At 40.1% G+C, this 14,831-nt stretch overlaps 1 protein-coding gene across 1 annotated transcript in view; it reads right to left on the bottom strand.

Annotated features, from left to right (window-relative positions):
* Positions 1 to 14,831, bottom strand: part of SLC6A11 (solute carrier family 6 member 11) — a 179,418-nt gene that overhangs the window by 4,155 nt on the left and 160,432 nt on the right. Inside the window, exons 11-13 of the mRNA XM_044665835.1 lie at positions 5,671 to 5,773; positions 3,341 to 3,441; positions 1,779 to 1,949 (exon numbers count right to left, since the gene is read on the bottom strand). Coding sequence (XP_044521770.1) covers positions 1,779 to 1,949; positions 3,341 to 3,441; positions 5,671 to 5,773 — 375 coding nt within the window. The remainder of the gene's footprint in view (positions 1 to 1,778; positions 1,950 to 3,340; positions 3,442 to 5,670; positions 5,774 to 14,831) is intronic.

The raw sequence follows: 14,831 nt of genomic DNA, 5'->3' as shown, positions 1-14,831 counted from the left end.
TCTTTCTTTCTTTCTTTCTTTCTTTCTTTCTTTCTTTCTTTCTTTCTTTCTTTCTTTCTTTCTTTCTTTCTTTCTTTCTTTCTTTCTTTCTTTCCTTTCTTTCTTTCCCCAGGTCATTCTTGAAGAATATAAACTATAGACAAGTTAGAGATCAGTTACTGATCTTCAGTGGAGGAGGGAGTTTTCACATCAGGAGGTTCCAACCTCCTCCTCACCCCCTTCCCCAACTGATGAAATCATAGATATGGACCTAAATGCATTTATTGTTCATTTGTCTTAATCATGTCCAACTCTTTGTGACTCAATCTGTTTGTTTTTCCAAAGATACTGAAGTAGTTTGCCATTTCATTCTCTAACTCATTCTATAGATGAGGAAACTGAGGCAAACAGGATTAGTATCTGAGGCCAGATTTGAACTTGGAAGATGAATCTTCCTGACTTCACTCAAAACATTGTGCCACCTAGCTGCCCATATTTGTTCATAAAAATGTGTAAATAGATAATAGTTAGCTAGTCAACAGATAGTCAAATGTATAGATCTATCTATCAATCATTTATCTCTCTATCATCTATCTATCTATCTATCTATCCATCCATCCATCTGTCTTCTATCTATCAATCTATTCATCCATCCATCCATCCACCCATCCATCTATCTTCTATCTATCTATCCATCCATCCATCCATCTATCCCATCTATCTTCTATCTATCTATCTGTCTGTCTGTCTGTCTTTGTCTGTCTGCCCATCTATCTATCTCAGATTTCATCCATATGGACAGTTCCCAATGAGGAAACTCTCTCTAGCTATGCAGATTGACTTCTGTTCTGTAACTTGTCATGTTAAGGAGGTAGCTTGGATACTGAGAGATAAGTAAGTCACCCAGTCAATCTGTTTCAGGGCCAAGTTTTGAACCCAGGCCTTCCTGACTCCAAAACTGATCTACTGTCTACCATATCATGAAGTCTTTTGGTGTAAATATTAGGGTCCAAAGACAGATCTCTTCCTACTACAGGACGTTACCTTATTATAATTATCTATAAAATTAAATGATAATGTATTCACTACCTACCTCAGAGAGTTACTGTGGCCCCAAAGAAAGTTAGTTAGGAGCTAAATACATATGACCAATTGTTCTTTTCATCTTGAAGTCAGGAAGACCTGAATTCAAACATAGCCTTAGACACTTCAAAACTATGTAAAGTTATTAGCCATTTACCCTGGACAATTCATTTAACCACTGTTTGCCTCTGTTTGCTCAATTATAAAATTATAAAATGGAGATGATAATAATATTTCAAATGATTGTTATGAGGGTCAAAAGAGACCACATTTTTAAAAAGTACTCAAGAGTACCTGGCACATATTAGGTGCTATATAAATGCTAGTTCTGGGGGAAGCTAGGTGGCTCAGGGGATAGAGAGTCAGGTTTAGAGATAAGAGGTCCTGGGGTGAAATCTGGCCTCCGACAATTCCCAGCTGTGTGACCCTAAGCAAGTCACTTAGCCCCTATTGCCTTGATCTTCCCACTCTCCTACATTGGAACCAATATACAGTATCGATTCTAAGATGGATGGTAAGGGTTTATTTTTTTAACGTTAGTTTATCCAGATGTTTGGTTCAGTGTCAACTCACACACATACCTTGGAACTATGACTACTAGAAAGATCCCAGTTTGAATGCCCTCTCCCCTTTCCCTGTGTGCTCTTTTCCTTGCTTCCCCACCCAGCAAATCTCCCTTTTCCATGGGTGAGTGGCAGGACCCAGTTATCACTCACCTCCAGGAGCGTGCCCTCAATCTGCCACATCTTGAGGACAATCCAAAGTGGAATGCAGACCATGGAGGAAAGTGCCATCATCCAGCCAATCCCATAACCCCAATTGGGGTATGTGTACACATTGTTGTACTTGAGGGGCTTGTATTTCACCAGGAAGAAGACAAAGATCCCCTAAAAGATGGAAGAGCAGCCTGTCACTAGGATGGAAATTACTGCATGTGCACTCCTATCTAGGGGCCACCCAAAGATGCTTCTCCATCTTAGCTTAGAGAAAATTGCACCACATAACATCTCACAGATACTATATACACGTATATGTATTCAATTATAACTTTATGTTTTATATTCACTTATACGTTGATGAACTTTATGTTATATATTTATAAATTTTATGTTTTATATTTATATATTGACAAACTTTATGTTCTATGTTTATTTATGTTGACAAACTGTTTTGTATATATTTATAAACTTTGTTTTATATTTATTTATGTGTTGATGAACTTTATGTTATATATTTATAAATTTTATGTTTGAATTTATGTTGATAAACTTTGTTACATATATTTATAAACTTTATGTTTTATATTTATTTGTTGATAAACTGTTTTATATATGTTTATAAACTTCATGTTTTATATTTATGTTTATAAACTTTGTTTATATGTGTTTATAAATTTTATGTTTTATATTTATATAATTAACCTTGTTATATATTTCTAAATTTTATGTTTCATATTTATTTGTGTTGATAAACTTTGTTTTCTATATAAATTTATAAACTTTGTTTTACATTCATTTATACTATATATTGATAAATTATTGTTTAATTTGATTGATATTGATATATTGATAAAATTGTTTCATATTTATTTCTATGCTGATAGAATTAATATTATATATTTATAAACTTTCTGTTGCTACTTTTTTCACAGCAATCTCCCAATGAATGTAAACTCACTGACAGTAGGGATTGTTTCATTCTTTGTACTGGTCTCTTCAGTGTCCAATATACAATAGGTGCCTAATAAATATCTACTGATTGATTAATAGGGATTGAAGTGGCTTTTCTAAGCAAGCATCTATTGAAGACCAAGAAGCCAGAGAGCCTTGTTGGTCCTGCTCCTAATTTGGGTGTGCTTTCTTTCACTTTGCCTCTTCTTCTCCTTCACCCATTGTATTCCGAATCATCCTCTAAAACACCACAAATAACACCTCCTCTTAGAAGCCTTCTCCAATCCCAGCAGTCAGGAGTGACCTTCTCCCTCATTTCAGCTCCCATGGTCCTTTTCTCCTACCTCTGGGAAGCAGCTGTGGGTTGCGTTATATTTTGGTTGTGTCCATGGGCATTTTATATCTCTCTAGACTAGACTGTAGACTCAGTGAGGGCTGGAATGGTACAAATCTGATTTGAGCACAATCTTCTGGATGGGGAAGGAGCCACCCAGGCTAGTCCCAGAAACTATGGGTCTATTGTCTGAAGAGAACATGCCATATTCATTGTCTCAGTGCTTTGGGGTGATGAGGCAGAAGGAGAGCCTGACCAAGGAAGGGATACTCACTGCACAGATGCCCGGGGTCACCACCTTCCAGCACCACTTAATTAGGGACAGCGGCTTATAGCCAATCATGTCTTCAATGTTTTCATAAAAGCGATTGCTTCCTGTGCAGAAAGAATGAAGACAATAAAGATAATTGGTAACATTTCTTTGTTTGGTGCTTTATGTTTGGCAAAGCACATTATACAGGCTAATCTCATTTTATTCTCATGAAGACTCTGCCAGGTAGATGCTATTATTATCCCCATTTTATAGATGAGGAAACTGAGATGGAGAAAGATTAAATGGCCTGATTAGGATCACACAGTTAGTAAAATATCTGGGGCAGTATTTGAACATAGGCCATCCTGACTCCAAGTAAAGGGCTTTATCCTCTATATTACTCCTTATATGCCCCCCAACCCTGCTACAATAAGACATAATGAGAAAATCCTATATTAAACTACAAGGGCTCTCAGCTGTGTGACCCTGGGCAAGTCACTTGACCCCCATTGCCTACCCTTACCACTCTTCCACCTATAAGTCAATACACAGAAGTTAAGGGTTTAAAATAAAAAAAAAATAAAAATAAAAAAATAAACTACAAGGGCTATATAGAAATGCCAAATGAATTGGGCTCTTAGCCTAAGGTAAAGAAGGTTGGATTATATTTACCATCACATCTTTGAGTGGAAAGCGGGATATGTGTGAGCATTGTCTGCTTCCAATGAAGAAAGAGAGAGAAAAAAACCCAGATTGCATAGGATCATAAATTTAGAGTTTAGAAGAGACCTTAGAGCTTATTGAGTCCAATTCTTTAATTTCACAGAAGAAGAAACCGAGACCCAGAGAGATTAAAGGATTTGCCACATACCTAGTAAATGTTAAAGTCAGGTTTTGAACTCAGGACTTCCCTGGCTCCAGAATTCTATCCAATACACCATGCTGCCTCTCATTTAAACTACAATAGGGATTTGGACTAGATATTAGGGAGAATTTTTCCCAAGTGAAGGATTGTTAGATATAGGGAAGACTGATTTAGATATAGATTAGATATAGATATAGATTTAGATAGGGAAGGGCTGCAAGGGATAGCCAGTCCAGCCCCCTTTTACAGATGAGAAAACAGAATTGGGGAAATTAAGCTGTTTAAGAAACATCAGACACTTCCCAGCTGTGTGACCCTGGGCAAGTCACTTGACCCCCATTGCCCACCCTTACCACTCTTCCACCAAGGAGCCAATACACAGAAGTTAAGGGTTTTTTTTTTTAAAGAAACATCAGAAGTGAAATGTGAACTCAGTAATTCTCCCTCCAAAGCCCCGCCTGTATCTCTATAGCTCATGGCAGAGCCTTTGGAAGAGAGGTATTGTTCAGTTGTTTCCAACTCTGTTACCTCTGTTGGGGTTTTCTTAGTGAAGATAACTGGAGTAATTTGCCATTTTCTTCTCCAGCTCATTTTATGGATAAGGAAACTGAGGCAAACAGTGTCAAGTGACTTACCCAAGGTCACACAGTTAGTAAATGTCTGAGGTTGGATTTGAACTCAAGTCCTTCTGACTTGAGCATAAGCACTCTATCTACCACATCACCCAGCTGCCCACCCAGCTTTGGAGGAGAGCTAGACAGTTATTTTTTGGGAATGGCTTGAATTCAGTCAGCTCTTGGGGTAGGAGAATAGGTCATATGTACTCTGGCAGTCACTTCAATGAAGCTGTGGGACTTATAGGAGGTGGGTTGGAGCAGGCTTAAGAGAAAGACCCTTAGGATTAACCAAAGTTATAAGGAGGAGAGTTGCTCAATGTACAGAGTTTTTCCTGTTTAGGGAGTATCCGAATTAGGAGGAAGAATGCTTTACGGACTTGGGAAATAATGACTCTTCATGGTACAATGGAAAGGGCACCTGCTCTAGAGTCAGAGGACCTGAGTTCAAATCTTTCTTCTGCCACTTACTACCTATATGACCAGGAAAGTCATTTACTTCTCTGGACCTCAGTTTATTTGTTTGTAAATTGAGGGGTTGTACTAAATGGCCTTGGAGGTCTTGTACATCTCTGAATTTAAGAACTATGAAATCTATGCACGAGTTCAGGTTGATGGGGTGATGAAAGCCAGAGAGAGAAAGGGAAAAGTCCTAGAATGCTGTATTGTCACAGGGAACAAAACAGCAGATTCTGCCAGGCCCAGCACTTAGGCTCCTGCCCAGCTCCAATCACGCCAAACACTGGCTGGACAGAACAAAGAGTCTCTACTTCCCACTGACTCCAGGGAACAGGTGTTATGGGTAGCAGCTGGCTTGGGGCAAGAGATTTCATGGTGAATGGCAGTGAAGACTGGGGTAGGCTGATACTCACCATAAACCCAGCCAATGCAGACACATTCAAAGATAGCGACAAAGAGAAGGCACATCCCGCTGGCTGCATAGGAGTCAAACAGCTGGAAAATATACATGCCACCCTGCAACAGAGACAGATGGAGAGACAGGGAGTAGAATTAGTGTGGCAACTGCATAAATGGCTTCAGCTGCATTTAAGCTCTCATCTTGACCCTAATGCTCGATCTACTCAACAGCATGGAACTTCTAGGAATGAAATGATTTTCTGATTTTGTGTTTGTATCCTGAATCAGTTAGTTGTGAGCTTTTGACTCTCAATCTTTTTGCCTTATTGTACCAATGACTGACCTTCTTGGACCTCAGTTTCCTCACCTGTAAAATGGGGGATTAAAATATACCATGGGTTCTTAATGTTTTTGGTGTTGTGAACCCTTTTGGGAACCTTGTGAAGTCTCTGAACTCCTCAGAAGAGTATCCTTAAATGAATTAAATGAAATACATGGCATGGCAAAATAAATTAATTATACTGATTTATCAGAATATGAAATCAGCCCAAAACAAGTTCACAGACAGTAAGTTAAGAATCTCTGGCATTAGGTTCTCACATATGACCCTCTGTTTCTGTCTCTCTGCTTTTTTTCCTATCTGTCCTTCACATCTGGAGTGCTTTCTTGCCTCCATGAACTAGACTCCTTACCTTCCTTCAGATTTCGGCTACTTTCCATTTCCAAATTCAGGTACTTTCCCAATCTAAAAATATGTGATCAGAATATGAAGTGGTTAAGCAGGCAGTATAACCCCCATCTATTAAGCACTGATGGTATGGAGAACATTATGGCTCAGCATTAAATGAAATACTCAACTTATCTAAAAAGTAATCCCTTGGAATACTATTGTGCTGAAAGGAATAAAGAAATGGAGGAATTCCACGTGAACTGGAATGGTCTCCAGGAACTGATGCAGAGTGAAAGGAGCAGAACCAGGAGAACCTTATAAACAGAGACAGATACACTGTGGCACAATCAAACATAATGGGCTTCTCTACTAGCAACAATGCAATGGGACAATGCAAAGGAATTTGGGAGAAAGAATGCTGTCCACATCCAGAGAAAGAACTGTGGAAATGGAAATGCATTAGAAAAACATGTGATCAATCACATAGTGTGATAGGGATAATATTGTTTTTTTTAAATTAAAATTAAAATTTTATTTTTAAATTTTATTTAATTAAGAAAAAATTTTCCATGTTCCATGTTACATGATTCATGTTCTTTCTCTCCCCTCCTCTCACTCCCCTCTCATAGCTGACTTTGTTATTTCACTTATTTTTACAAGTTCATTGATCAAAACCCAATTCCATATTATTGATATTTGCACTAGGGGGATTGTTTGGAGTCTACATCCCCAATGATTGGAGTTTTGATGTTAAAGGATCACTCTGCTGCAGATATGAATAATATGGAAATAGGTTTTGAACAACGATACATGTATAACCAAGTAGAAGTGCTTGTGGGCTTTGGGAGGGGGGGGAGGAAAGAGCAGCGTATAGGAGGGGGGATCATGAATCATGTAACTATGGAAAAAAATTCTAAATAAAAAAAAGTAATTCTTGCCCTTCAGCAGTTTACCAGCTTTCACTGCTGAACCCACTTTTGAATTTCTCCCATTTCTATATTTTCACCATTTCATCTTGGTAAGTCTTCTAAGCTGCTATGATGGGGATGCCTTCTGTATCTTTCTACTCCTGCCCAAGAGTTTAAACCAATGATGGTATTTCATGAAGGATTTCTTTTCTAGTATTTATTACTCCTCCTGTGAGCAGGTAGGTGAGACAGTGGGTAGAGTATCAGCCCTAGAGTCAGGAAGACTCATCTACCTGAGTTAAAATCTGGCCTCTAAGCTGTGTGACCCTGGGCAAGTCACTTAACTCAATTTCCCTTAGTTTCCTTATCTATAAAGTGAGCTGGAGAAAGAAATGAATAGCAGACCATTCCAGTATCTAGCAGCTGGGGCGTCACCAAAGGCTGAGGGTGGAAAGTGGTCCTTGACCTGAAATTTGAAGGAAGCTAGGAGTCTAGTTCATGGAGGCAAGAAAGCACCCCAGATGTGAAGGATAGATGGTCAAAAGCAGAAAGGCAGGAGCAGAGGGTCATATGTGGCAGGACTGTTTGGCTGAACCAAAGCTAGGGAGAATGAGCCCCACAATTATTCTAATAGCAGGAGGTGAATTAGTGCATTAAACAACCATCATATCCTGAAAGGCCAATCCAGGGTAGCTGTTCGTTCCCTTACAGGGCAGGAAGATTGGCATCAAAGGTTATCACCTAATCACCTCCCCCCCCCAATAATGGGGATGTTGAAGGGCTAGTGATTAATGTGTTCGGGCATCTTAGTAGGTATAATGGCTCATTTGTGCTAGGCAGAGCAATAGGCTTGCAGTCAGAAGCTCTAGGTTCATATCCAGGGTTTTGAAATGGAATGGAGTAATGATTTGTGAGAGCCTTGAATGTGCAACAGATGGATTCGTATTCAATCCTAGAAATGTTAGTGAACCACAGCAGTTTATCAAGTGGGGAAATGACATGGTCAGGAACCCAAGAAGTAGAAATATCACCCTGGCAGCTGTGTAGAGAAAAACTTAAGACAAGGTTCAATGGAAATAGCATTGGCTCCGGGGTCAGAGGACCTGAATTCAAATCATGCTTCCCATACTTGCTTTCTGCTGTGAGCTTACATAAATCCCTTCGCGTCTGTTGTTCTCAGTTTCCTTATCAATAAAATGACAGGCTTTAACTATTGACTTCTGAGGTCTCTTCCAGCTCAATATTTATGAGCCCATGATCTGAAGAACTATTTCAACCATCTAGATAAGAGGCAATGAGACCCTGAGCTTAAGTGGAGAAAGGGAGATAGAATAGAGAGGACAATTGCATCAGGACAACTGGCTGAATATATGGGGTGAGGGAAATTAAGGATGTCATCGTGGATGCAAGTCTCCCTGGGGAACTGAAAGGATAGTGGTGCTCTCCTTGCATTTACCTCCCATCATTCAACCCCCTCACTTCACCACTGAACAGAAACTGGTTTTTTCTAAAGTTATCAATGTTCTTTTAGTTGCTAAATCCAGTGGGCTTTTCTCAGTCCTCATCTGTCTTGACATCTCTGCTGCTTTTGAGACTTGATCATCATCCTCTCCTGGATAATCTTCCCACGATTCTCCTGGTTTTCCCCTATCTCTCCATTACTTTTCCATTCACTTAATTGGATGGATGCCCCTGGAGAACAAAAACCCTTTTGGGGTTTTGATTTTCTCTTTGGCTCTGCAGTACTTAAGCTAATTTGACTCTTGCCTTTTTTTCCTCTTCTTTTTGGCTAATCACTTCATTTGGATCTCACAGGCCATACGTTGTAGTTTATTTCATGGAAGATCCCATGTCAGTGGTTCCATCTCCGGCTTCTCTGAGACCCTGGCATTAGCGATAATTGTTATCACACAATTTATCACTTAATGATAGTCAAGCTGGTGGTGTTCACTGCTTATTTCATGGAACAAGTCTTATCTTCTGAGGTAGACTCTTAAGTTCTTTGAGAACAAGGACCACCATGTTTCATTTTAATATCTGTGCAGCATAGCCTGGGGTTTGAATAGAAGGTACTTGCCACCTGCTTGTTGTTTGCCTAAAGCCACTCAAAATGGATGATGTGAAAAACCGATTGGCACCAAGATGGAGAAGGACAGCCATTCAAAGAGGAATGATACATTTGCTTCAATTAGATCCAGTGAATGACTTTTCTTTCACTACCTTCGAAAGAATCAAAGGTCATTCAAACAGAGAATGGAATGATGACTATTAAATGGTCCAGCCATAGAATTTTCTTTAGGAAAAAATAATAGGCGAGTCATACTCTTCGGATTCCATCCCCCTTCTGTCTTAATTGAGTTGGGCTTGAACAAACGGTAAAAGCTAGGGAGAACGAGGCCCATAATTATTCTAACAGCAGGAGGTGAAGTAGTGCATTAAGCCATCCTTACATCCTGAAAGGCCAATCCCTTATAGGACAGGATGGTTGGTATCAAAGGCTGTCGCCTCATCACACCTCCCAATAATTAGGATGTTGAAGGGCTAGTGATTAATGCCCTCAAGCATCTTAATAGGTATAATGGTTCCTTTCTGCAAGGCAGCATGGTATGAAGCAAAGAAAAATGAACTTGGAGTCAGAAGAACTGGATTATGGCCAGGGTTCTGTCACCTCCATCTCCTACCTCCATGCTTTTGTGTATGTGACTCCCCATGCCTGAAATTTCCTCTCTCCTCACTTCCATTTCTTGTGATCCCTAGTTTTTTCAAGATTCAGCTCAGATGCTGCCTCCTACATGAGGCTTTTCCTGATACCTCCAGTTCTGTTTTTTCAAACCCCTTTGCCTTATGTCTTAGACTCAGTACTAAATATTGGTTCCAAGGCAGAAGAGTGGTAAGGGCTAGACGATGGGGTCAAGTGGCTTGCCCAGGGTTACATAGTGAGGAAGTGTCTGAGGCCATATTTGAACCCAGGACCTCCCATCTCTGGGTCTGGATCTCAATCTACTGAACTACCCAGCTTCCCTCCTCCCCCCAGTTGTTAACATTCTTTTCCTCTTGAAACTATTCCATAGAATTTTGTAATTATTTCACATTTATTTTTTTGTATACATTTTGTATATCCCCAAGCAGAATGTAAGATCCTTGAGACTAGGAACATTTTCATTTTCTTCTGCTTCTCCTACATATGGCTCAGTGTCTTGGGGCAGCTAGATGGTGTGGTGGAATGAGTACTGACTGGAGCATCCAAGTGGATCTGTAAATAGAGAGGCAAGCCTAGAGACAGGAGGTCCCGAGTTCAGATTTTGCTTTAGATACTTTCTAGTTGTATGACCCTGGGCAAGTCACTTAACCCCAATTGTCTAGTTCCCACCATTCTTCTGCCTTGGAACTGACACTCAGTATCAATTTCAAGACAGAAGGAAAGGGCCTGAAAAATAAAAAGGAAAGAAATAGCACTGCCCTTGAAATTAGGAACATATTTGGTTTCAGCCATTTGCTATGCATATGACCGTGGGCAAATTACTTTACCTCTGTTTGCCTCAGTTTCCTCATCTATAAAATGGGAATGATAATACTAGTACCCACCTCCCAGGGTTGTTGTGAGATCAAAAGAGATAATAATTATAAAGTGCTTATCACAGTGCCTGGCATTAATAAAAGTTCTATATAAATATTATCTATCCATCCATTATCATGGTTATTTGTAAATTAAGACTAATAACAGTACCCACCTACCAGGGTAGATGTGAGATCAAAGGAGATGATAATTGTAAAGTGCTTAGTATAGTGGCTGGCACATAGGAAGTGCTATCTATTATAATTATATACAGAAGAAGCTTATCATGTTTGATGGTGTGAAAAGAGAATTAGACTCTTAGTTTATTTTTAATGTAATCAATCAGCAAACCTCAATTTCCTCAAATCAGGAACTTAAAGTACCCAGAAGCTGGGTGACTCAGTGGGTACTGAGAGAGAGCCTGGCCCAGAGATGAGTTCAAATCTGGCCTCAGACACTTCCTAGCTATGTGACCCTGGGCAAGTCACTTAACCTCCATTGCCTAGCCCTTACCTCTTTTCTGCCTTAGAACCAGTACACAGTATTGATTCTAAGACAGAAAGTAAGGGTTTAAAAAAATTGAATTTCTATGCAGAAGAAAACACATGGTTTATCACTTGTTTATGTGGGTATATGATTTGGGGTTTTGGTTTTAAAAGATTACACTATTACAAAATGAATAATATGGAAATAGATATTGAGCAATGATATGTATATAACCCAGTGGAACTGCTTGTCAACTCTGGGTTGGGGGAGAAGCAGAAGGGAGGGGGAGAACATGAATCATGTAACCATGGAAAAAAATATTTAAAAAAAATCAAATATCTAGTCACATGACCTTGGACTAGTCATTTTTTCTTTTCTGAGTCTCCATTTTCTCATTCCTTTTTAACAGCACACTAATGATAATATTGTATTATAAGGGGAATGAAATGAATCTCAAATCTGCCTCCTTCACATGGCTGTTGTGAAGTTCAAATGAAATGGCCCAGATTCAAGCAGTTTGGTAGCACCCCCATGACTCCTCTGCGGGGTTAAATACCTGTCCCTGGCTAGTAATCATCTGAGTTTTGGGCTCCATATCAAGCTATTCCAGGAAAGCTGAACGAATACTGGATTAGAATTCAACAAACATTTAAAAAATATTTATTCTAGAATCTTGGGTATTGGAAGGCACTTTGGAGGTCATTGAGTCCAAGGGACCTTGGATACCAGTCTCAATATTTGCTCTTGGCATGGCTTTGGCCCATGAGTTCTTTTAGCCCTCAAGCCAAACTCGCAGTTTTCGTTGTCATAAAGTCTCTTTCTTCGGCAATCAGGGTTTAGCACGTTCTCTTTAAATGCAGCCAGAATGATGATGTGGAAGAAAAGAAACACAGCATCCCCGGGGTGCCAGCAGCCAAACAGGTTGGAAATGTTTTCTCTGATAACCTCAGCTCCTCTGAGGTTCTTTCACTAGGTTTAAGAGAAGAAATCTTTCTCTATTTCTATTAACGACAGTCAAGAGAGGGAGGGAACGCTCCAACTCATCCTTTTCCATCGAATTTCAAGACGGTCCTTGATAAAGGAAAGCTGAGTATCCAAGATGGGAGACTGGGGGAGGGAGACAAGGGGAGGAGTGAATCTGCTTTTGAAGAACGTTTTCATTCTAGTTCTCTTGGTGAACCAGGGAGCAGAGCGCTCTCACCCCCTCACCCGAAACAAGAGCTCGACAAGTGAGGAGTGAGTGGGAGTGCTTGCAGATCAGAGCTCGACATCCAGTATCTTGCTACCCAAGGGAGACAACGTACCCTGGGCTTTTGGTCTTTTATAATTAGTTCCACAGAGAGAATCCAGGGGAATCAGAAGATACAGAAAGAGGCTGTCTGTTACAGTCTAGGAAGGTGACTATTATCAGCTTGAGTTATACTATTTTGGAATTGATGGAATCCTATTGAGAGGATGTCACTTCCTTGCTCATAAACTATTGCTGGCTTCCCCTTAACTTCTTGTACACTTGCTTCAGTCTTATCCAATTCTTTGTGATCCTATTTGGAGTTTTCTTGGAAAAGATACTGGAGTGGTTTGCCATTTCTTCTCCAGCTCATTTTCAGATGAGGAAACTGAGGCAAACAGGATTAAATGACTTGCCCAGGGCTATACAGCTAGTAAGTGTCTGAGGCTGGATTTGAACTCAGGTCATCCTGACTTCACACTCCATGTTCTATCAACAGCACCACCTACCTCTCCCTACTGGAACCACCTAGCTATATCCTAAGGCAGTGATGGGCAAACTACAGCCCACCGGCCAGATTCAGCCCCCTGAAATGTTCTATCTGGCAGCAGCGACATTATTCCTAATCTGATGAATACAATGAGTAGGATACAATACAATGAGACTTTGAAAGAGCTGCCTTAGAAACAGATTGACAGATGAACATTTCCTTTCCTTTGGCCCCCTCTTTAAAAAGTTTGTCCATGGGGGCAGCTGGGTAGCTCAGTGGATTGAGAGCCAGGCCTAGAGATGCGAGGTCCTAGATTTAAATCTGGCCTTAGACACTTCCCAGCTGTGTGACCCTGGGCAAGTCACTTGACCCCCATTGCCTACCCTTACCACTTTTCTGCCTTGGAGCCAATACACAGTATTGACTCCAAGATGGAAGGTAAGGGTTTAAAAAAAAATTAAAAAAAAAAAGTTTGTCCATCACGTCTTAAGAGATAATTATCTAGGGGCACCCACTATCGGACTCTAACCTAATTATATATTATCTGATCGCTACCTTATTTTCTTCATGAATTCTGACTATTTCTTTGCTCTTATTTTGTCCTCTCCCCCCTTTCCTTTTTGTTCTACTCTATTGAGGGGTCCCATAGCACAAAATGTACTAGACTTCCTGATAAGACAGTTTCCATTGTTAGTTGGTTGGGCTTAATGCCATTAACTCAGATAGAGAAGTAGAAGAACGTGGATGCTTCAACATATTCCTGAATGCCATGGAAAGGTTGGCTGCCTTTTCCATTTGCCATTAGGCACTACTGTGTGGAAGGATCTACTTTCCCAGCCTTCATACTTCCCCTCCAACCATGGGCTCAGGAAAACACCAAGTGGGACCTTGAAACTTCAGTTAATCTAAAAGACTTTCCTTTCTTTGGATCCAGCAAACATTTTACTCTCAAGGCTCTAACAATGGCTGGCTGGGGAGAATTCTGATGCCACCACAATTTGAAGGACTCAATCCTGTTCTTTGAGGTAGGGGCAGGGGGCAGGAAGATTAAGATATAGATCAATGTGTCTGTACTGCCCATCCCTAGATGCAACTGGCTTTCTTCTCTTTTTGAAAACCCTCACCTTCTGTCTTGGAATCAATACTAAGTATTGGTTTCAAGGCAATAGAGTGGAAAGGGCTAGGCAATGGGGGTTAAGTGACTTGCCCAGGATCACATAGCTAGGAAGTATCTGAGGCCAGATTTGAGCCCAGGACCTCCCATCTCTGAGCCTGATTCTCAGTCCACCTAGCTGCCAACAAAAAGATGGCTTTCTTTTTAATATTTGGGGGCCATGATGAGCCAGAGGGACCTTGGAGCATCTTAGGAATGAGACCTTAGAGATCATCTCGTTCAACTGAATGATTCTGCAGATGATAAAAATGAGCCTCTGAGAGGAGATATCTTGTCCCTGCTGAGCCAGCTAACAAACAGGAGAGTGGGGATTTGAATACAAGTCCTCACTACAAAGCTTATTCTGTTTTTGCTCTGTTATGCTTCCTTTTATTTTATCAGATGAGCATCCAACACAACATCCAAGAGATGTATTTTTTTGACTCTTTTTGAGGGTGTTGAATGTTACATATATATTGTTAGACTTGGTTAATGGGATGGTTAGTTTTTTGTGAACTGCTCTTTTTTCTTCCTTCCTTCCTTCCTTCCTTCCTTCCTTCCTTCCTTTCTTTCTTTCTTTCTTTCTTTCTTTCTTTCTTTCTTTCTTTCTTTCTTTCTTTCTTTCTTTCTTTCTTTCTTTCTTTCTTTCTTTCTTTCTTTCTTTCTTTCTTTCTTTCTTTCTTT

The sequence above is a fragment of the Gracilinanus agilis genome, chromosome 1, assembly GCF_016433145.1.
Source record: "Gracilinanus agilis isolate LMUSP501 chromosome 1, AgileGrace, whole genome shotgun sequence".
Classification (NCBI taxonomy): domain Eukaryota; kingdom Metazoa; phylum Chordata; class Mammalia; order Didelphimorphia; family Didelphidae; genus Gracilinanus; species Gracilinanus agilis.
The sequence above is the reverse complement of the archived record's forward strand: the minus strand, read 5'-3'. Positions and strand labels throughout refer to the sequence as shown.